Source organism: Aulonocara sp. 'chitande type north' Nkhata Bay, linkage group LG15 (genome assembly GCF_057382095.1).
Source record: "Aulonocara sp. 'chitande type north' Nkhata Bay isolate Kocher_YH1m ecotype deep benthic linkage group LG15, A_spYH_male_GT1.1, whole genome shotgun sequence".
Classification (NCBI taxonomy): domain Eukaryota; kingdom Metazoa; phylum Chordata; class Actinopteri; order Cichliformes; family Cichlidae; genus Aulonocara; species Aulonocara sp. 'chitande type north' Nkhata Bay.
In genome coordinates, this window is record NC_141358.1 from 12,640,244 (window position 1) to 12,664,305 (window position 24,062).

A 24,062-nucleotide genomic window follows, 5' to 3' on the forward strand; every position below is an offset into this window, starting at 1 on the left:
CAGATGGCATTTTCATTATCTGAACTCCTCTTGCTGAGGACAGAAAATTGTGCTCTCGAAAATGCCCTTTAAATGATAGGAGGCCGGTGGTTCTCCCTCTTATCTGCCATGTTCTAGTCATTTCTGAGTACAGTTTAAACATGAAATCTGGTGCTCTGTTCAGGGCTGTGATCAAAATACACAAACGCGACATTACCCCAAATGCATTGGTCTTGTTTATGGCAGCTAACGTAATGAAGGCCCTTTTGGAAAGACCCAATCAATAGTATACATGTCTGCTGACAATGTCCCCTAAAAAGGCACTTAACCTGAATGAGAAAACCTAATAAATCAAGCATATATACAATTTTCTGTGCATTTATAGTATGAAAGTGTGTGTGTTCTGCTGGATTTTTACCAACTAATGTATAGTTTATTCTTCGTGATATCTTGTGTCAGCAAAATTCAATGTTATGTGCAACCCATGTATTAAAAAAATTGAACATGAATGAGGTTATCTCAGAGAAATTAATGTGCAGCTGCTACACTTATACCATTAGAGTGTACAAAACCACACTACCTGGGATTCAAAGCATCCCATCACGCGCATGCAACTGATGTTTTTGTGTGTCCCGTCTTTGCTGCAGAGCAATATCCTTGAGATAAGCACGTTATCAGCGAGAAAGGACGTCTGACACAGTGCCTTCCTCTACCTTAATGAAATATGCTGACGCCTTGATTGCACTCAAGTTGGTTAGTGTGTCACTGGGTGCTGTGGACAGACGCTAAAGGGAAGAGGTGTGTCTGTGTCTGAGGGAAGGTACCTTTCATACATAATGCATATACACTCACACATAGTCATACGTGCCACTGAGCAGCTTCCTGCTCTACAAATTAATCTTTTGATTGGGTCCAAGAGTAATCAAATATTGATGGGCGGTAATATTGGATGAGAATGGGGAAAGATGTTCCCTCCCTCCACATTCTTGAGCAGGAACATGCGTGACGGAGAACAGGCCTGCATGTGCGTGGTGCCAGCCTCTCAGTCTCAGGGACGAGGTGACTTTGAACCTGCCGCACAAACGCAGTCACTCTTAAGCACACACGCTCATCTTCTTTCAATATAACAATGGGAAACAGCCATCCTTTGCAGCAGCATTTTAACACACTTGATTACCTTCTGTATCACTTGTCTCATACACAGTCCCTGATTTCTCACAGCGAAGATCACCTTAACAAATTATCATTGATATAGTCAAGGAAAAGAATGCAAACTTGGTGCAAACAAAGAGACCAGTTGTCAGACATCTCAGAGTATTTCCTTTCTTCTCAACAGTATAGACTGATAATGTGATTTATCCAGAGACAAGCTGGCAGACAGAATGCTGAATATGTGATATCCAAATGAGCAGAGAGGCAGATAGCCACAGGGTCAGACAGAGAGATAAGGAATCAAGCATTTTGACAGTCAGCCCTCTGTGCTGTGACACCTGCAGTGAGTTGTTACTTGTCTGCTGGGTATGCTTGTTTCACCAGCTGTAGACCTCCACACACACACACACACACACACACACACACACACACACACACACACACACACACACACACACACACACACACACACACACACAGGCTCACTCGCTGACTCCGCCAGTGTGGAAACGCCCCCTTCAGACGTCTGCCCATTTCACTTTATTCACACACTCACAGCTTTGACAAAAAAACAAAAGCATCCTTCAGGGAACTCTTTGGAAGAAAACTGCACTGCAAAATGCACACAATCATTCATAGTTATGCACACACACATACACATATGTCCAGCAGGCACGTACGGTCCATGCTGCAGTGCCGTTCTAAATCACACACCCTACACACATGCAAAAATACACATTTTGTGCACTTGCTTTCTTTTTGGAGTCTCTATCTGTCTCAGCAGGACACACACATGCACACAGCCGCGCACACAAACTGCCCCACTTACCCCGGAGGTATTGGTAGAAGCCCGCCACCAGGTTGAGGGATGTGTTCTTTTTCGGGGAGGCTTCGCCCCCTACTTGCCGTGCCATCTTGTAACCCAGATTATGCCTCAATTTGTGCTTGTTTCATGGGGGCACTGAGAGGACATCAACGACCACCTCTGGGAGAGGTAACACTTGCCCTTGCTCCTGCCCTTGTTGCCCACCCCCCTTTTTTTCGGGGGGAGGTGTCTTTAAAGAGCTCCCTGAAGCACCGGACCTCCTGGGATGACAGCAGTGGAACTGTTGCGCTGAGGTAAAACAGGGAGGAAAGAACCACCCTCTTGTTTCGCCTGTCGCCCTTTACGTTTTGCCGTCCTCTGTCCTGTCCTGCAGTAGCGGGCTGCAGACTCAGTCAGACTCAGTGGTTTTCCTGCCTGTTAAGCAGCTTGGGAGTGTGATGCGAGAGTACGCGTGATGCAATGACTGTTTGTGTGTGTATGTGTGTGAGAGAGTGCTGCGCAGTGCCGGCTTGCCTCAGCATCAATATTTTTTTGCTTAGTCTCCCTCTCTCTCTTCCCCTCTCATATCCTCTCTACCTGTGTCCTTCCCTCCCACGTTTTCTCTCTCTCTCTCTCAATTTTTTGCTATAGGCTGCAGGAAAAAAAATTACTTCCCTCCAATGGCTAGCCAATCAGAGTGCGTGGGAATGAGTGATGTCACAGTAGCCCCATCCGCATGTGGAAAGGGAGGACTTAGCGGTGGTGGGTGGGTTAAAGGAGACCATTTAGCAGGTTAGCAGGGGAAAAGCGGGAGCTCTTCTGTGACAGCACCACACACACAAACACACAAACACTAAAGCAACGCGGGGACAGACGTGCAGGAATTCCCTATGTGCTGCTGGCACTCTTAATTCCCCTCCTCGCTCTCCCCTCTGTCATCCATACAGATACCATGCGGTGCTCTGAGGCACGCTGCTTCTTTACTCCATAGAGCCTTCAGGGGAGCAGACTATCACTGACAGTCATCCTGTCTGATCTCCTACTGTACTCCCTTCAAAAAAAGAAAAAAAGAAAAGAGCCACTTTCATCTCAACCACAGTCACAAACAGTCTGTTTGTTTTCTCTCTGGGTAAGCGACTACCGAACAGGAGTGGAAAACAATACAGGAGGATGTAATATCTGGGACGAGGTTTGGATTGTCATACAACATGAAATGTACACAGTCCACAAAGCGTCTCGGACAAGAACAATATAGCGAAGTCCAGAACAAAGAAGACCACCACTTTCATTCTGATTCAGTCATGCTGTGGAAACTGCACTGCTGCTGCTGCTGGTAAAACTTTTACTGCTAAACAAGGCAACAAGAAAACATTAGACAATGGGTGCACTGTTTGTCCAACTACTGAGAGTTCATTTTACAAAGGCATGTTCCCTGAGTGCGAGAAATCCCAAGACGATACTGGGAATTAAACAAAAAGCTAACTTGTGCCATTCCCTATGGTTTAACATCTTCTCATGATGTTGCATAAAGCTGGGTGTGCATGTCCCCAGTGTATGTTGACCCCTTCTTCTTTCACACTCTGATTCCTATCTCAGTTTCTGCCTGACCTCTGCTCTCCTGCATTCAGCCTTTTCTGTTTGTTCCCCATCTCCTCCAACAACCACAGGCATACACGCGCACACACAGACACAAAAACATACAGCCAGTGTGAGCTCTGGCAAAATTAAAATTGCAGAGCTCCTTTTGAAACCATATTCAGAGAGTTTCCTGGAAAGCAATATTCATGCTGAAGAGCCCGGTGCATCTTATATCAGCCTTAAAGATGAAAGGACCATTCATCATTTGTATGATTTTCCCTTTTTGTTCTTTGGGTTCCCCCCATAAGGGATTTTAATTAAAAAAGTCATCAATAACCGATGGCAGCTGTCATCCGCTATCTGTCTGCTGATAATCACACCGCTGACACTCCTCCCTCTAACAGCCCTGGAACTGGCCGTCATAACGTGAGCCTATCCCTCTGGATGACTCTTTGAAACGAGTGTCTGTCAAGCCGCGCTTTACATTTCTGAACATACAGTTGGAGAGCTGTGTATGTGTGACGGACTGTGCAGGCATTTTAGCTCAAACGACAGTTCAAAGAAATATTCATGCAGTCCTGTTTTTTTTTTTTTCATATTTACATTTGCATTGCCTTTACCAGCTTTCTCTAAACTATGAAAAGATGATTTATGCCAGTGGAAAGCAAAATCCATTGGGGGTTTCACTCTGCACAAACTCGCAATCCCAATTCAATAACATTACTGCAAGAAAATCCTTTGGCCCATGCTGCGCTGCAACCAGGCAAAGATCTATTGTTCTAGAGAGCCCACGCATTATCAATGATGTAAATAATAAAACAGAATATATTGACCGATGCACAGTGTGTTTCCATTTACTCCAGCCTCTATGCCAAGTTCAAGGTGCTGCTAAACAGCTACACCCGAACTCAGAAGTGTGAGGGAACTATCCGAGGTGCTGAACCCGCCAAAAAGAATCAATCAACGAGAATTAATGCAATTTTTAATCCACTTTAAAGCAGTAAATTTACAAAGAGCCAGCACTAAATAATGACCAGCTATAGCCACGCTGAAAGTCCAAGTCTTTTGAGCTCAGTATTTCTAGTTTTTTTTGTTTTGTTTTGTTTTTTTTAGATAATTCTTCCTTTTTAACAGTGAAAAATGTGGAAGCAGAACTTCTCTGGTGAACTAAACTGTTAAGAAAAACAACCCCAGGGCAAAAACCAAAACAACATGGTGAGGATTCATGGGACTTATTAGACTTCACCACGGGAGCTGAGAGAACCACAGGGTGAGCAGGTGCACACAGGCTCACACACACATGTTGAACAGAATAAGCTGAATGGAGACAATCACTTTCACATATACTGTATGTACAAGAATAAACCAACAGACTCCTTTAGGCTGCAGATCTCAGGAGTGTTTCAGTCTTTCCAAGAGGAAAAAAAAAAGATGATAGTGGGGGGGTTGAAACAGCCTGAACCTCAGCTGGTCTGGATCCCTGTTGGAGCCCCTGGCAGCCCCAGAAAATACCAGATCCTTCACTGAGGTTGTGGAGGTTGGACGTGGGTCAGCGCCCAGCGCTCACACAGGTATGCCTGCAGGGTGCGCTGCTTCCTGAGGAGAGGAGGAACCGTCTCTTTTCAGCCATTAAAGGAAAAACAAACGCCCCCCTGGAAGGTGGAATAACGCCGTGTCTGCTCATCATATAATGCATTCACCCTAAGGATATTTGGGTTTTCTCTCTGAGCAAACAAGACTTCTTATTTAGCCCTTCATGACTGTACAGAGACACAGCGCCACCTTGTGGATAAGTAAAGCTTTAGGTATTTGAAGTTGATGGGGTTTTTTTTCTTATGAATGCATATTACCCAAAAGGCAACGTACAGACAAAAGAAAGCAAGAGAAGAGGACAGAAAGAACAAGCTCAGCTTTAAACCTCAGCCTCTCAGATGACCCCGCTCTGCACTCAAAGCATTTCTGATCTCTTTTAATCTATTAATGACTCCACAACTCACCAGCCATGATTATGGCCGATCACATATGGACGGGCACTCCACATACTTACTGTACAAGGTCACACACTCTGATGTCAAGTATTAATGTAGTAATACATTGATTTAATCATATTATCTTCATATTATTCAAGCTGGTGGACATTTAAATTCATCTAACAGCTGCATACCAACCTGGATTAATTGCTTAAACGACAGTCACTATGAATGTGTGTGTATATGATGAGGCTTTTTTAGATTTCTGAAAATAGTGCGTCTTGCAGCACAACATTAATGGATCGTGCCTGTGAACACCATCGTGCACTAAATGGATGGCTTTGTTGTACGCCGCAGAGGTACCCTATAATTGCTTCACACACTCTTTCTCACACACACACAACCTATTTTGCAACACTTGCACGCACACCCATCCCACTGCACTGATTTCACAGGGTTTAGAGGCTTTTCTACCCCTGCTTCTTCCAACAGCTTATTTATCCACTTCCTGACTCCAGCTCTTCTCTTTCACCCCAACAATTCCTAATTTATAAAAAAAAAAAAAAAAACCTTCTCTGCACTTCCGCTGGAGTACTTCAGCCCGAGCACTCAATAACACCATCTATCACGCTCTCAGCACCTCCACTCAACCCTCACGTCCATTCAGCCTCTCCATTCGCCATCCCACTTCATTTACAACACATTTTTACCAGACTCGACGTAAGTGCTGAGACGGAAGTCCAAATGTCAGCCAATTAGCATACCTAATTACATTTCAGTAATAATGATACCACATTAAAAGGACTAAGAAGGGGGGAACAAGTCAAAGTGATTATCAAAACAACCCCTTGCCTCTTTCAAGCACCATCACTCCCTTTTCAGTAGCAGATGTGCAGAGAAGGCACTTTGTCGTTTGACAAAAATGTCCAAATATCACAGTGTTCATTAAAGCCAGGCCACTGATACAGTAATTTCAGCAATTTTAGCACCTGCGGTACTGACGCACACACATACACACACACACACAACAGCAATGAAGGCAGATCAGAATGCAAATGCAATACAGCAAAACAAACTAAAGGAATTTAAAAAAGAAATATGTAAAAATCAAATGAGACAAAAAAGTCTAAACAGGTCATCTCTCTTAGCGTAGACAGTATATTTGTTTCAGATATTAATTTGATTCATTTCTGACAGAGGAGCTGCAAAATATCAGACACATCCTGCAGCGAATCAGTGTTAGTCCGTGAGCTACAGCCTTCTGTCTTGTTTTATCAAGGCCTTTATCACAGCGAAATACATTTAGGTGAACACAACAAAATTTTAACATCACACACACAATCAGACTAAACAAGCGGCTAATACAAAGCATCTATTCCACTGGAGGCACAGGGGGTCGTATCAAAACACCATTCAGCAGCACTAAGAGCATTAGAAAGACTCAATTTGGCTTTGAAAAAATATTTTCTGCTTGATGTTTCTCTGCTGCTCTCCATGAATGTATGTGATGATTGTGTGTGTGTGTGTGTGTGTGTGTGTGTGTGTGTGTGTGTGTGTGTGTGTGTGTGTGTGTGTGTGTGTGTGTGTGTGTGTGAGAGTGCGGGAGTGGGTCAGACAGTCTAAGCTCTTTATCCAGGTTCAGTGGCTCGCCGCACATTACAGGGACGAGTAAAGTGAAAGGACTAGCGTCAGCACACTAAATAAATCACTGTGGCCAGAGCAGTAAATTCAGTTATAATGCTCGTCTTTGCTGTGAAATAAAAATGCTGCCTGGCACAGAGCCAGAATCATCTGCAAAATCCTGTTGCACATATCCACTTGAGCGCATTTATGCCCATCCAGCTGGGCAAATTTTCTTTGTTATTAAAAGTGAACCTAAACCAATTCTTTTTTGCATCTGGCAGATGTCCGAGCGCCTTTTACTTCACTAAAACCATCTGTCCCATTCACAGTGCATATCTGTAAAGGTATTACATTTAATTTCCTTCTACTTTCACCTGAATTTTGTTGTTTTTTTTCCTTATTACGCATTCTTGCAACAGGCAAAAAGGGCTTGTTGTGTCAGATGGCAGAGTTGCGTCTGTTTCTTAAAAACAAACTGAGGTGTTTTTATTTTCATAATTTTCTGTGAGCGACACAGAAAACAGGAAAACTTGGAAATTACTTACTTATTACCACATTATCTGCCTGACTGACCTTTACTAGGTCAAGGATTCACTATCTGACCTCTATTTAAAAGCGCTAAATTTACCGCCAGAGGCAAAAGTTTCTACTATCCAATCACAATGAGATGGAGGGAAAAGGGGGACAGAGGTGTCTGTGGGTGAGAGATAAGAGCCTGCATGAGACTTAGAGTATTACAGAAAGAGGCTGAATGTGTCTCGGGGTCAAAAGCTCAGGTGTCAGGATTTTATCTGTTAAGACATTGTTTGGCACGTCCATCAAAACTATCTGAAGCTTCAATCTGACAGACAGCATCAAAGAAGATACTGTATCGTGGAATCGGTGTGGCCTAAAGCTGTGATTTTGCCCCATGCTACAGCACCTAATAGTTTGAGATAACATAAATACTCCTTTCATTATATCTTTAGAGTCACTTAATGCTGCCTGTGTTGCATAAAATGTTAGAGTTAGAGAAAGATTTTTATATTGTAATTCTTCTTCTTCACTTAAATAACGCAGGAATACACTCTGACCTTCGTGAAAGAGTGACATTTAAAAGAGCGTCTAGAGTGGATGAGTGTGACCCACCGTACATATTGTACAGGAGGGACCCTCAGTGACCTAATCTTGTGATACGTCACTCAAAACCTCACTGACTGTCAGGTTAAAAGAGATTATGATCTGATCTGCAATAGAAGCTGCCACTGGGAAGCTTGCATGGTCTGAACACAGATACCCATTAGTGCAGGGACAAACATACACACACACCTTTTTATCAAGCATAACGTGCTGTTACAGAAGCAGAGCCTGAACCAGACATGCCCCATAAGCCCACAGGGTGAAAAAGAGAAAAAAAAGCCCTGTGCTGGCTGTCATGCGACTGCCGTTTATGGCAACGAGTCACAAACACAATCTGGAAGTACAAGGAGAAGAAGAAGCAGCAGAACAAACAACAACTCACGCTACAGCGTTGTTCCCGAGCAGACGCTCTGCCACAGTTCTGCTCTGGTGGCCTTGAAGACTTCCTCTGGGTCTGTTTAACCGCTCAGTTAAACTGCTGACACCCAGTCTTATAAAAAATTACAAAAATAAAACGTTGCACTAGAGCTATTTTTAACACAGCGATTATTTCGGTGTCTATGTAAATGTGGACACGTGTGTGTGTGTGTGTGAAGCCACGGTGTGCAGAGCCACAGACGACAAATAGTGGTGTCACAGCTAAACAGGAGGCTGGCATGGCTCAAGGTGACCGTCTGCTCGGGCCTTCCTTGGCTGCGGCCGCATCATAATGTCGCCCCTGGCAACAGGATGTCAAGCTGGCCCTGTGCCAACCCAAGGATCTGTGCCAGGCCCACTAGCAACTAGGAGCTTAAAAGCTGGTGTGTGGGCTCGCTCTCTCTCTCCACCCCCCCCCCCCCCCCCCCCCCCCAACAACTCTGCTGGTCCAGTCCTCATTTTCCTGCTTTTCCCGCTGTCGCTCTCATTCCCATTTCATCCATCTGAAACTCTCAGTATGGGGCTCATATCTTCCAGATGTGCTGCCTCTCTGTTGCCTATGCACTTTACCCTCTCAGCCTTTTTTCCCCCTGCTAAGCATCTTCCTTTACCAAAATTACACAATGCAGAGAAAACTCATGCAGGTGTGCACACCCACCTCAATGAGATTTAGCAAACTTGTCCACTTGATGGGCCGGCAGACGGCAGCGTGGACGTACCCCTCTTCCGCCCACGACAGAGAAAACAGGTGAGAAATTGTAATAGCAAAAACAGCGCATCGCTTTTCTCGTTAATGAGAGACAACAAACAGGCAAATTCCACAGCATATGGATGAGTTCAGGCTGGGAGGTGTTCAAAGCGGCCTTGCCGTTCTCTGCCATATGGTGTCACTAATTGCGATGTTTTTGGGGTTTTTTCCCTTTTGTATGCGACAGAGAGGTGCACCAAAAGAGCTGGTTAAAGGGAGAAAAACACAAGCCCAAAACTGGGGCAAAAGTTTTGATTGTTTTGATGTTGCATTGAGCCGTTTCTTTCTTCTCAAGCGGTCGCCAAATTGAGCCTTGAGGGAGAACGGTTTAAAACATGGCGATTTAAGATTGTTATATTCCCTCGAGATGATGAGGAAATATGTTAAACTAATCGCGGTTTACAAGATATGCAAGTGACATTAGATTAGATATATTTATACAACTAACCGAGTTTTCTTCCCTCAAACACATGTGAACATAACAATTATCCCAGTAGAGTCACATTGTCATGAACAAAGGCTCCATACATTTCATCTACAGCTGTCTTAGGGTACAAGCTCAGAACTATATAATACTGGAAAGAACACATTTTTATGTTGTGTTTCACTTTCATCTGCAGATTAATGAAAAAAAAAGAAAAGTGCTCCTCTTTGATTCCTACAAAACATCTTGATTATATTATCACAGGTTTAGCTCTCGCCTCCCAGGAGATGAACGGCAACCAGAACACATCAAACAAATGAAATTAGATTCTGCTTGCCCGCTGTCAACAAGCTAATTTGATGCTGTACTCAGAGGCGAGAACATATGAGATACATGAGAGCTACATGTTATGAAAAAAGAAAGAATAAAAAAAACTACAGAGTACAATCAAAAAGTTCCATGACTCAACCCATTATAAAGGAAAGACAATACTCCTGATTTAAATTTGGACTAAACCTAAATATCTGGAGAAAGTACATGTACAGAGGCAACTGTAAAGGGGACCGGCCACTTCATTAGGTATACCTTGCTAGTATTGAGAGATTTTGGTCCATATTGAATTGATTATCACACAGTTGCTGCAGATATGTGTGCTGCACATGCAAGCATGTGCATGTGTATGTTCCACCACACAGTAAAGGCCCTCATCTTGATAGAGAAAATGTGACCGTGGAGGCCATTTGAGTACATTGTACTCATTGTTATATTCAAGAAACTAACTTGATGTGATCGAGCAGTGTGACACGGTGCATGAGAAGATGTGTACACATAAAGGCATAGACATGATCCGGATCAATACTCAGGTAGGCTGTAGCATTCAAACAATTCTGTGTTGGTACTAAGGGCCCCAAAGAGTGCCAAGAAAATATCCCCCAACACTATTATAATATTAAGAGTACTTTGAATCAGTGGTAAAAGGCAGGATGGAGCCATGCTATCGTGTTGTTTCTCCAAATTCTGACCCTACCCTCTGAATATCACAGCAGAAATCAGAGTTCATCACACTAGGTAATGTTTTCCAATCATATGTTGTCTAATTCTAGTGAGCCTGTTTGAATTGTTGCCTTAACTTCCTGTTCTTAGCTGATAGGAGCAGCTTCTCTTGGGTTCTTCTGTGGCTGTAGCCCATGTGCTTCAACGTGGTGTTCAGAAATCCTCTTCTGCATATCTTGTTTGTATTCAGTTACTGTCTTCTCCTCTGACCTCTGCCATCAGCAAGATATTTTCTCCTGCTAGTCATTGGATAGTTTCTATTTTTTTGGACCAGTCTCTGTAAGCCCCTGAGATGGTTTTGTGGGGAAATTCTCAGTAGGTCAGCATTTTCTGAAGAACTCAGATCAGCCATTTTTTAATCAGCCACCAACAACCATGCTGCGTTCAAAGATACTCAAATCACCGTTCTTTCCCATTCTGATCCTCAGTTTAAACATTAGCAAGTCGTTCTGATCATGTCTGCATGCCTAAATCCTTTTAGTTGCCGCCATGTTTGATAAATTAGACATTTATGTTAAGCAGCTGAACAGGTGTAGCTAATAAAGTGGCCGGTGAATGTAGATCAAGTACAGATTTTGCTTTTTCAACACATTTAGTAAGAACGATGCATATTCCAACCACAGGCAATATATCAGACTCGAATATAATAGGCACATACTAAATTCAGCAGAATCAAAGATGATCTACGCGTTGTATTTTTGTGGTAACGGCTACTGCGGCTACATTAGAGCAGCATTGTTCCCACAAACCCTCAGTCTTTCCATTTGTAAAGACACCCACAGCAACAGAAACAATTTTATCTGAAATGCTTACAATTTGTGAAACCATTAAAGCAACAGTTGGTAAAAGGGCCGTTTGCTAAAATGAGATAAAAGTTTCACTAACTGGAGCTGACACACTGCCAAAAAAAGTAGGATCCAGTCAGAAGTCTGTGGCTGGAACAAACCACTGTCATGTTATTTACATCCTTACAGCATTCAATAAGAATCCTATACCTATAAGTAGTAGAAGCTTGCCAGATATCTAGAAACACCACCATTTAGATGCCGATGAAACATTATCCACCTCTTTGAAATCGGGGTGTCTCCCTGCGGATTAATTTGTTTTAATTCTAAGAAGTATGAATAAATAATGGGATCATATGACACCCTTTCATTGTTGCAAATGGTTAAATGCGCACTCAATGCATGTCTGCATCAATCCGTCTTTGCACTGGAGAGACGGCTCGAGGGGAGGCTTCTAAAATTAGATCCATCAGCGTACAATTGAGATTCAAAGTGTGCATCCACACCTGCACACAGTGATGCAGGGGAACCACGTGGCTGCTGATGCTGTTCTCGGCTTTCACAGAAACTGCCACCTCAGAAGCCTTACAGTGAGCAGCCATATTGGATCTCAGCTCTAGTGTCACCTGACTACTTTGCAAGCGTCATCAATCTGATCCTGTCAGCAAAGGATACATGATCCCGGCACACTGAGATACACCGTTTCCCACTGGAAGCTTGTGAAACTGTTAAAGCCATGCTGTTTCATTATTAGCAAATGGGAATAAATGCTAGTTATCTGCTCCAAAAAATACAATAAAATAAAATTTTAAAGAATAGAGAATAAAATTTTAAAGAAGAAATAAAAGTTAGAGGTTAGAGAAGATTTAAAAAAAATACTTTAAGCTGATTATTTTAAATTAGCCAGGTTGGATGTAACTGTGCCAGCAAGCTGAGGATATAACTGTCCATTATGAGGAGTCCTGCTACTACAGCCGAGTTAGGCTGAGGAATAGACTTCATCCTGTCAGCTTCTCTGAGGATTAGCTTTGCTATTGTCTGCTTCCCTGTCAATCAACATACAGAAACATATATATACACACAAACACACACACACACTGCACTCCATGTGTGCAATCACTAACACAGATAGACCAAACACACAGCGAGCAAGCAGGCAATTAAAACAAACACAAAACACAAACAAGAATGGGGCAATAATGCTGTCTCTCACACATTTACTCATTACCATTTGATCAAGTTTTTTTCCCAATGAAAAAGAAAAATTATATGTCAAATAATAAGCTCTAACTGCTGCAGGTTTCTCCATCTTGATTTAAAAAAAAGATTCAGAGCATTTAAAATAAACCAAAGCACTGATAGGGCCTGAAGGTGAGATAAAACAGAACTGATTATAACCCCAAATTTCTACTGTACTTCTTACACTGCATGCAGTGACATTGCACATTCCACTGATTTATGCCCTTCTCATACCAAACATTTATCAGCCATATGAACTTGAATTCCAGCATTACACATCAGGACATTCATGTCATGAGGATGAGATGGAAGACAGATTTTTTCCACGCTGTCTCTACCTCATTCTGCTCTGCTGTGTCATACCAAGCTCTAGGTCACCTCTAAACACTCTGCAAAACCAAGTTAGAGCATTGTGAGTAAGCATTTGGCTCCTACCTTGCAGCTTCTGCATCACGTTGGTAATATCCCGAGCAGAGTGTCCGTAGTGCCTGGGTGATGCCATGCTGCTGTGCTGAGGTCACTAAAGTCACGTCCCAGCTCCTGTGAATCACCCTGGCAAGATCCTCATGCTCTGACCAGGACTGCAGCAGTTTAGAGTCTTCACACTGACCGCAGTGTGTCAAGACTGAATCATGCCAATGTTGCTGTTTCTTTTGAAGTCATCCCTGTTACAGTAGCTGTCTGCAATCCTCACATTCTGCAGAGCTCCTCCCCTGGTAATGATGATGTAAGTGCAAACTGGATGTGTATGCGAGCATGCATGCATGTGTGTCTGTGCACTGAACATCTTAGAGGCCCCCCTCCCTTCCCTGAGCCTTTTACTCCTGCAGACTGTATAGCTTTGTGGTCTGCATGTACTGCCACCTGCTGTCCAACCAAAAGGAATACGCTTCCATCTCAGACCTCAGGATAGGGCTTCTTCTCCTGCCTTCTGGTTCTTCCACATGGGAAGTTGGCTTCAGCTGGGCAAATGTGCGTGTCTGCAGAGTGGCAAAAGAAAGAAACAAGAAAAAACAGAATGAGTCACAGAAAATGTGCGATGGAAGATAAATCCCACTTTAAAAAGGGCTGACATTAAAGAATCAAACCTGTCAGCACCAATACATGTTAAGGATACTGAAAATTTATCAGACTCAATTTGAGGGTAATATTGGTTTGAGCATTAATTTGTTGAAATGGTTAAAGCCAAACTTGTGCACTCACTCCAGAGTGATAACTACGCCTTCAGCCAGACAGAAGGACTGATGTATTTGCTTTATTAGTGGTGGAAAATGGATGCTATTTACCAAGATTAACTGCTCTTAAATTACTGAAGATAAAATGGAAGCAAAATGGATTAAAACAATTAGCGTTAATGATGCATAGAAAACAAAATCACTTACATATTTGAAAGCATGTTGTTTTGAAAATGAGCTAAATGGCTCTACCACTTAAAAATCCAGAAAGTATAATAATTTGTTGGCTTTGTTTGATGGTTAAGGAAAGAATTTCAAGCTCCAACCTGTTGTATAAATCACATTTGGGTTGGGTTGCACCTTAAAAATACAGTTTTTTAATATGAAGTCATTGTAATAAATAAAATAATACAATGACTAGATGATCATATATTGTCTATATTTTTCTCCTTACTTAAAGGAATACACTGGAACCCTGTTATTAATCATTTTTCCTAACAGAAAAATTGTTATTTCACTGGTATTAATAGAGGTAGACCATCTCTAGCGTGATAAAATCTAAATATACATAAGCATACAGAGAACATGTGCACACGTGTGCAAAAGTATGACATAATGCTGCTTGATTTCAATATAAACTAGAAGTTTCAGTTGCTACTTAATTCATTGCTTTGTGAATTATCCCATGACATCACCTTTACAGTGTGCTCAGGTTAAAGGTTGGATGGGGTGCGGGTGGCGGTGGGGGGGATTGGTGTCTTTTGCAGATCAAATCCTTGAAAATAAGCGAGCTGGATCCTAACCAAAGGACATTTCATTTTAAGTGTAGTTTTAAAGGAATCACACATATATTTTGGGGCTGGAATGACAAAGAACATTAAGAACAAACCTCTGTGAATCAAGCAATAAAGCATCTCCCTTAAAACACAATGTCCAAGATATACTACCCAACAACAGATCAATGCCACTCTTTGAAATGCAAGAGGGAGGTGCGATGAACCACTGGGCTCTGAGCACTTATTGCGATGTGTAATCCCATTAGACAAGTCCTTTCATCATCATCTCAGGAGAGCTCTTAGAAAACTAAAAGAGGGAGCTACAGAGCTCCGTCCAGAGCGTCATTCCACAAAGGCAGACACAGATGAGGACGCCTTGAAAACAGAAAAACTAATAAATGATCGACTGAAGCTTCTTTGATTTCACTAAATGATTGGCAGCAGGTGAAAAGGGCTGATTTTAAGGATGAGGATTTGCCTTCCACAGTATATCTGCAGGTCTGGATGTCTAGATTTCTGCAACATCTCGGCAGCCTTTTTGAAGCTTTTGTTGCGTGCTGTTGTTTTGTTTGTTTTCTGCAGTGACTGTGTAAAAATAATATTTACTGGGGGGAAATATTTGTCTTTCAGCCAAAAAGCTGTGGAGAGAAGATGTGGAAGAACATGAAATCCTCAAAATAACTCCCCCAAACAAGATGAATTGGTGTTTTACTGGTAAACCTACTAAAAAATGTTCTAAACCACAGTGTAAGACAAGGCAAAAACAAAACAAAAATCCATTCAAATTACAGGCCTGCCATTGCTACTGCCATAGAAAATATGGGGCAAAAGATTTACCTTGGTGAATTCAGTATCAGCTATACAGGAACTCCTTCCCAATAAATGTACATGTGTCAGAATCAGCCGTTTGACTCGTCAGTGCACTGAAATGTTGTGGGATTTCGCTGGATTGGCCGGCTGCTCTGCAGCAGGAATGGACTGCTGATTCCTACATTTTTACATAGCTCAGCTCGAGGTGACCTCTACCGTTCAGCGCCCCTGTGGACCAAAACAGATTCAGCGAAAGAGAAAGTCGACAATGCTGCAGCAGAGGAGAGCAGAGACAAAACACTCAGGTCAATAGGAAACCATCCAAGAGTAACCCTTTTAAGATCCGTTTTCTTATCTAATCATTGCACAGCCAGAGAGCTGGGAGCAAGACTGCTAGCATGGTAATCTCTTTCATGCATAGTCAGCAGTTTTCTGAAATCTCATTAGAAAGTTTGCTGTATGCATGGCAAAAATCAACATGCTAAGAGAGAAACGCTGTTCTGCAAATCTATTATGGGTCCTGAATTATTGTATCTGAAAAGTTGTTTACCACGAAACATGTTTGAAACATGAGTGAATCTTTCCAGTTATACTGATGTATGTTATGTATTCAACTCAGAAGCCTTTTACATGTTTTTCTGTAGCAAAAAGGACACAATTATTTATGTAATTAATTCATGAAAATTGTGTAAAAATGTACTTGCCTTAAAGGGCTGCCACCCATTATTAATTAAGATGCAGAAAGCATGGCTTTTTTTGAGTGCAATACTGTTGAATAATCATTATGTGGAGGTCTGCAAACAGACTGCATCACACATTCAAAAGTACAGTGCAAATATTAAAGATAAATAACCTCAGCCCTTTTATCATTTGTGTCTGCTAATTAGCTAACAGAGATGTTTTTCTAACTCTTTCCCCCCATTTTGACTGATGTTTAATGTTTACAGATGTTTAATGTTTACAGGGTGGCAGCAGACATGCTCTCTGACTTTCAGATCACATAAAGAGATATGAAGTTACCCTGGAGTATTGCTCCATCTACTGATCAAAGCGGGGACAGAAGAAACACAGAGAGTAGCTCCCTGGTGCATTAATTTCTAACCAATGCAATGTCTTTAAAACAAAACAGTATCACCTGTTTATTTTTATTTTACTAATTTTATACATGCTCCAGAAAAGCACATTGATACAAGCCACAGCTTTGAAGGTTTATAAAATATTAATTTTTAAAAATCTGTAAAATCTGCATTTTTCCTTGCTACCTAAATCTTTGAAGTACTTCTGGATGTGTATTTCTTTACTTTAGACATTAAGACATTAAGGACTGCACAGTTATTTCCCACCACTCCGCCCTGCTACACTTGATAAATGCCATGAACAAAAGCTATAAAAGCTTAAAGAATGTCTCCGCCACATATCAACATATTGGTTTATTGGCCTTCAGCTTCTCTATATCAGAAAACAATGGCCTGACATACTATTTTCAACAGGTCATACAGCCGAGCCAACAATTAAAGGAAGTTCAAGCTTTGGTTGGGATAGTCTCTCTCCCTTACTCTCTCTTTGCCAGTAAGAAGGTTAAAGCTCTCTTAACACAATAAACTCTCAGAGATTTTTGAGTAAAATGCTCATAATTGTGTATTTTAAAAACAAAAACAAAAAACCATTGACTCAGTGAATGTTTAGAGAAAGCTGAGATCAGGGGTCAACTCGGAGAAGTAAAATAAAAAGCTGCTGTTGGAGCAAAGGGGCCGGTCTACCTCAGAGGCATACCAATGTGACTACTGGCATCGTTCTTCCTGACTGAATTGATGAATTTGCAGCAGATTTGACTGCTATTCTTTTTCCTTAGTTTAGCGTGGGATCAAAAACACAGAGATTCATTTCAGTGCATTATATCCTGATTTGTTGAGAGAAGGCGGTAAAAAAGAACTTGAAATAAAAATGTTGGTGTATCAAAAGAGCAGCTGAGCAGCTCTTCTTTCTTATCAAATTACATTTTTTTAATGAATCTCTCAAATTCAGGCAACTTTGGTTTTGATAGAGAGAGAGGCACCGAAGAAACACTGAGTTTACCAATACAAATGCTGCAGTTAAAGACACGTGCAAAATTACAATCACCATTTTCAGTTGGAGATTTGCCTTTCAATGCCCCTTACAGCCCCAGAAATGTAACTTCTGGTGCAAGGTGGTGGCTTGTCGCCTGGGGTCTCTGTGACGGAAGAAAAAAAAGAAGAGATTGAAATATTTATCATTTCTGAAAGGAAGAAAAATATTTGTGATTGTAATAGACTCTCATATGGTAACAGCTGAAGGACTAACTCCTGCGGTGGTGATCCTTCTTCTACTTTAATCAACCTGAAGGAAATGATGAGAGAGGAAGTGATTACAGAAACACCCCGTCTCTATACCTCCAGGATCTCTGTCCTGAGTAGATAAGCCCCTCCTGTTGCTAATTTCCAGCAGAAAAGCAGGAAATGTGACAGTGTAGTTTTCCGCTTCCATAAACAAGCTGACTGTCAGAGTTAGCTGCCAGCCCTGCGAGCGTCTGGGCTGAGTCTCCTTTTGAGGAAGTCGGACGTTACTGACAGGGAAAGTGAGCAAAGGAGAAGAGGGAGAAAGTAGGGGGAACAGGAAAAGAGACGGGACAGAAAGACAGGAAAACCCATCATAAAAAAGGACAGGAAAGAATTGACAGGAGAGAAGGGAGAAGACGAGGAACAGACAGACTGAACTGAGCTTCAGTCTCTCTTCCTCTCCTTTGACAAAGCAGATTAAGTCATGGCTGCGAACAACACAAATTTCCTTCTGGAAATGCTTCAGCCTGCCGACGTTGGTGAGTTTTCTGAGTTTTCTGAGTTTTCTTTCTCTTTTAGCTGGTGTGTTTCATGTGGTTGCTCTGATTGGTGCCTTCAGGAATTCAAGCTTGGATCGCCTCCTAGAATAGATGTAATATGCGGGCCTGGTGCCTTTTTGAACCAAGCTTTATCATCCAAATTTGAATATTCAAAGAAACCTTTTCAGACTTCTAAGAATGCTCGATCTGTTTGGTGCTCATCTAAGGAGCGTGGAAAGAAAAGCGACTGGACTTCTTTAAGTTTCTTGAGGACGTTTCACCTTTCATCCGAGAATCTTCTTCTGTTCTAAAACCAAATGGTGGAGAGTCCCAGGTATTTAAGCCCTAGTGGGAGTTTTCCCTTAAGAGGGTACTTGACCCACTATTGATCAGGTGCCTCATCAAATGAACAAAGGTGTAGGTCATTATCTGAGTTTTAAGGTGAAACCTCACCCTATCATGTGACCTACTGAATCAATGTTAATGTCAATCCAGTCACTTTTCTTTCTAAGCTCCTTAGATTACCATAACCTGGATGACTGAGAACCTACACAGACATACTTGCTGCTGATGTTTTCTTTTTTTCAGTTTTCCCTAATGGTATTTCCAGATGACTTTTTACTAGCGTCTGCCCTCCATTTTCCAAAATTAGAGAAAAAAAACTTGTGGAAATGTGGTCTAGTAACAAAGCAGGTTCAAACTTTTTGAACATTTTATTGAGGGGAACCCGATTTCTTTTCCTGGCATAAGTCCAGTGGTATTTGTCTCATCTGCTACATTCTCTTCCTTCTCTCAAGCATGCTCAGTTGGCTTTATCCAAGGCAAAGTAGCACAGAGCAAGAATATGTCAACAGCTTTTCATTTTTTGTCTGTGTGTGCGTGTGTGGAAATGAAACTCAGTTGGTTTGTTTTCTCCAAGACGCTCAATCTGTTAAACACAGGCAGAGGAAAGCCTATTATTATTTTGTCAAGGGCCACCATATTTCAAGACACGTCTGGCAATTCTCAGTTTCTTCCTAGCACACATTAAATCCCTTGCATTCACAGTGGATTATTAAAAAAAAGACCATAACGGATATTTAGATGCACTGCATGTGCATAAGAGCAGTGAGGATGTATAACTTCACCAAAGCTGAAAAACCCTCCAACCTGTGCATTAATTGACTGTGTGGATCCAGAAGGATATTTAGATCCAAATTAATTTCTGATGTTGTATTGAGAGCATCAAAAAATGTATCTAAATGTATCTTTTTGTCAATTTTATATGCATTTGTAGAAATATTAACTGGTTGTTCCACACTTGCCACACAGAACTGCAAGCAAGTATTTGTGATACCTGGTAATCAGTCTTTCACATCACTGTGGTGGAATTTTGGCAAACTCTTCTTTGCAGAATTGTTTTAATTCAGCCACAGTGGAGGATTTTCCAGCATCAATGGCCTTTTTAAGGTCATGTCAAAAAAGACTCAATGGGATTTAAGTCAAGACTTTGACCAGGCCACTCCAAAGCCTACATTTTTGTTTTTGTCTGTTCAGAGGTGGGCCTGCTGATGTGTTTTAGATCACTGTTCTGCTGCATAGCCCAAGTGTACTTGAGCTTTAGGGCATGAACTGATGGCCAGACATTCTCCTTTAGAATTTTATTTTACTGTTGGTGTGGTGATCTTTTTATGAAATGATGTGTTAGTTGTATGCCAGATGTAAAGGTACTCAAGCCTTCAAGAAATCTTGGGGATCACCAAGATGTTTTTTGGCAGTGCAAGACAAGCCTTTGTGTTCTTTTTGGTCACCAGTGGTTTTCTCCTTGGAACTCTCTCTTGGATGCCATTTTTGCCAAGTCATGAATTCTAAGTGTAACTGAGACATGTGAACCCTGCAGCTCTTTAGATTTTGTCCTGGTTATTTTCTGACCTCCTTCCATAAGTTATGTATGTGCGCTTGGACTAATTTCGGTAGGCCGGACACTCATAGGAAGGTTCACCGCTGTTCCAAGTTCAGATTCCCAGCCTTAAAGCTTTAGAAATGGCTTTATAACCCTTTCCAGACTGATAGATATCAATGACTTTGATTCTCAGCTGTTTCTTTAGATCTTGGCACGATGTGCTGTCTTCTGAAATCTTTTAGCCTGCTTCACTTTGTCAGGCAGGTTCTATTTAAGTAATTCTTTGATACAACAGGTCTGGCAGTAATCAAACCTAAGAGTGGCTTGTGAAACTGAAGTGAACTTCTGAAAAAATTTGGCTAATCACAGTTCATTCATGATTTCACACAGGGAATCATGAATTAACTGATTAATAACAAAATGATGGTTTAATAAATTAAACCATAATTTAAAACTGCATTTTATACTTACTCAGGTTATCTTTGTCTAATATTACAATTTCATTTAATGATTTAAAGCATATAAACAAAGAAGAAAGCAGGAAAGGGAGCAAACACTTTTTCACAGACTTGTAATGGGAATATTTGCGATATAAAAAAGATACTACAGCACAGATCATTTTATAATGATCCTTTTTTAAATGGTATGCTTCTCTCTTCACAGACCACCTGATTATAGCTTTCTGTGCTTCTGTGGCAGTGGGCCTTCTCTTGGGCGCCCTAGTTTATGTGATGCTTACTTGGTTTTCCCGACACAAAGCAGGCTCTGCCAGCATCACCCGCCGCCCGCATCGCCGCTCGCACACTTCTTCCCGCCATCGTCCAGGCTTTAACCGCAGCAGCAGCTATGACCGGCGAAGCAACAACAGCTTAGTGACAGCTGCTTTCACCTTTCACCGCCAGACTTCCTCTCAAGATCACTTTGACGCAATGGCGCATAAATCCAGCTTCAGGGGCTCCACCTTCCACCCGCTCCTCCAGTGCAGCCAAATTGCAAGAGAGGCAGAGGAGGGGAGCCAAACCACACTGCCACGTACACCACCTCTGACTACATCAACTGGATCAGCTCAAAGCGTAGCCCAGCCAGCTGCCACCCCACCAAGACCAGAGTCATTTTGGGGGAACAGTGTCAGAGGTCTTCATGCTACGCAGACCCCACCTCCAGCTTATGAGAGCATAATCAGAGCTTATCAGGAAACCCGAACCTAAGAGGAGTGAAAGCAGCACTGGCTGATACTAATTGGGAGATGAATGGATTTCCAAACTGGACTAAATCTATAATGATTTTTATGATCAGGTGGAGCTGGAGTGGAGAAAACAAAGAGGCCAAGCTCAGCTAAGTGCCCTGCTTAACACAATAACTTCCTGAAATTACATAATTTTTAGCAAATCTGCTATATATTTATAAACATATTTGCCTTTCATCATTAGATACTTTTATACAAAAAAAGAAATTGTAAAAAGTTATTTGAATGGTGTTGCATCCTGTCAATGGTGATTATTTATAATGTAAGGCAAGACATATGCTTTCTCCGTGCAGGTCGTATAATAACTATGCAAGAAAAGATGTAATGATTGTACACGTGAAGCTTAAAAGATAAATAAAAAGTGTGTGTAAGCCTGTAGTTAATAAAGTGCATTAGACTATTTGATGTTTTATCAAATTCATGATGAAAACTTGGTTAAATGGACCTGATGTTTTTTATTTTCTGAATCACATATTCAAGATGATTTTGTTTATGTGTTTGCATGAACAGCACTTGCGAATGTGACATGTGAGAAAATGTGGGCATTAGGTATAAGAATTTTTGTTCTGTATGTTTTGAATGTATTTTACTGGACTCTGCTCTTAAGTTAATGCAATAAAGCAAGACTCAAAAAGGCTTTTCAGTGCAGACATTTTGGTCTGCAACAGGTCTGGAGGGACTCGGCAGGACAACCATTTCTTCACATAAGCTGACACAAAATATATAAAAAAAAGTGAATAATTCTTCCAATAAGGCCTCTGGGTATAAAGAAAGGATACTGAGCAATCTCAAAATGTAATGGGTTCTGTCCTTTACCACTCCACCTATAGCTACTTTCAGCTGCTCCCTTGGTACAAGCACAAATGGGCTTTTAATCTCCAGCTAAAACTGAACCAGTGACCTTTTGCATGGCAAGCAAATGTCTGAACCATTGTACTATGAACTGCTACTATGTTGATTTTCATGAAACCTCTCCAGCACACTTCATAAAAGTCAAGGTAGTCACCTTACAATGCAGTTCAACCTAGCACTCACTCAAATATGAGCTACCAACAGTTCAAGACTATAGTGTTGTTCCACAGTAATGCACTCTAGAGCAAAAAAAAGCCAGAATACAATAATAGTAATAGCTGTGTTAGACTGCTATATTTACAGTGCAGCTGTGCTGTCATTTTTATTACTGTCCTAACTGTTGTTTCCTGAAGAAGGAACTTGTGTACAACAGTAAAGTTTGAAAGGTGAAGGACACAATCCCTACAGAGCTCTTAAACTTTACAGGACCAAACGATGAGCAGCACTCGTAATGGCAAAACACATAATCGCTAAGGTATTTACAGCTGACTAAAGCCAGACAGAAAAATAATAATAAAAGCTAACCTAAAACTTAAAATTTTTAAACAATGCAAACTAAAAACTAAACCGAAACAAACAAACCTACTATGGAAACTAAATTAATTAGTTTACCACATTTAATACACACAAAAAAGAACTATACAACCAAATCTAAAAACATGACTCCAAAATGCCAAACTCTTAGCACAATTTTACTGGTCTCACTCAAATATCATTATAAATCCAAGATTTGCACATTTCTGACACACAAATCCATTATTCAACACGCTTTTTTCACCTACAAAACACTGGCCTTCAAAAGGCAACACAATCATTACCAGTTCCTCTCACTCGTCATGCACCTCCTCAAACTCAACTAGAAGAACAATTCAGTCATGTGTCAGAGTATAAAAGAGGCCTCAAGTGTAGAAGAGGAAGACTAGCAGGCAGCGGAGGCCATCGTGGACGAGGAGGAAGAGGAAGGCTCAGCCATGCCAATATTTCCAGTGAAATGTGTGCAGCTGCTCAGTGGGACATTTTGTATTATAGTAACCAATAAATACTTCTTTTGTTACCTTTTTGTATCTCTGCACTGATTTTCTTGGCAATGTTTCTCACTGTACTAACATTACATGGTGGAATTACTGAGTTTTGCCATATACTACATGAAACAGGTAACACTGGTGTTGAGATATATGTAGAACTGTAAATGCTATATTTGGACAAAACTCCCTACACTTCACCAGAACAAGAAAAAATAAACTTACTCTTACACATTTGCATGGATTTAAATATGTAGCTTCATGGCCAAAAATACACAAATAATTTTTATAGTAGTTTCCTGAATTTCTGAATTTGGTTTTTGATGTTCTGTAGGAATGTAAAGGTATGTGCGTGTTGTTTTGGTTAAAGAAATCAGTTTTGAGAAGAAAGAACAATGTTTTGAGTTGTGTTTAAGTTTTTAAAAGTTTTATGATATGTTAAAAATGCAAATAAAATGTAAAAAACATGTAATAACAAATATGTTACTGCATGTAAAAAATACACTTCTGTTTAGATAGATATATTTTGCTCTTTTTGTCAGACCTTCCCACAGATGTCCTCCTATATATA

At 41.2% G+C, this 24,062-nt stretch overlaps 2 protein-coding genes across 2 annotated transcripts in view; one reads left to right on the forward strand and one right to left on the reverse strand.

The window, feature by feature from the left end:
* Positions 1-2,412, reverse strand: part of syne1a (spectrin repeat containing, nuclear envelope 1a) — a 131,232-nt gene extending 128,820 nt beyond the window's left edge. The window contains exon 1 of the mRNA XM_086264230.1: positions 1,961-2,412. Within this exon, the coding sequence (XP_086120356.1) occupies positions 1,961-2,045 (85 nt within the window). The 5' untranslated portion in view covers positions 2,046-2,412. The remainder of the gene's footprint in view (positions 1-1,960) is intronic.
* Positions 2,413-18,160: 15,748 nt separating this feature from the next.
* Positions 18,161-22,254, forward strand: myct1a (myc target 1a). Its single transcript, XM_086264549.1, has 2 exons — positions 18,161-18,489; positions 21,035-22,254. The coding sequence occupies exons 1-2, from the start codon at positions 18,435-18,437 to the stop codon at positions 21,577-21,579; spliced, it is 600 nt and encodes a 199-aa protein (XP_086120675.1). The 5' UTR covers positions 18,161-18,434; the 3' UTR covers positions 21,580-22,254.
* The last annotated feature ends 1,808 nt before the right edge of the window (positions 22,255-24,062 follow it).

Bases quoted from the DNA above. Each gene is read 5' to 3' on its own strand.
- myct1a (XM_086264549.1), top strand. From the start codon at position 18,435: ATGGCTGCGAACAACACAAATTTCCTTCTGGAAATGCTTCAGCCTGCC. The intron at 18,490-21,034 runs GTGAGTTTTCTG...CTCTCTTCACAG, and splicing joins GCTTCAGCCTGCCGACGTTG to ACCACCTGATTATAGCTTTC.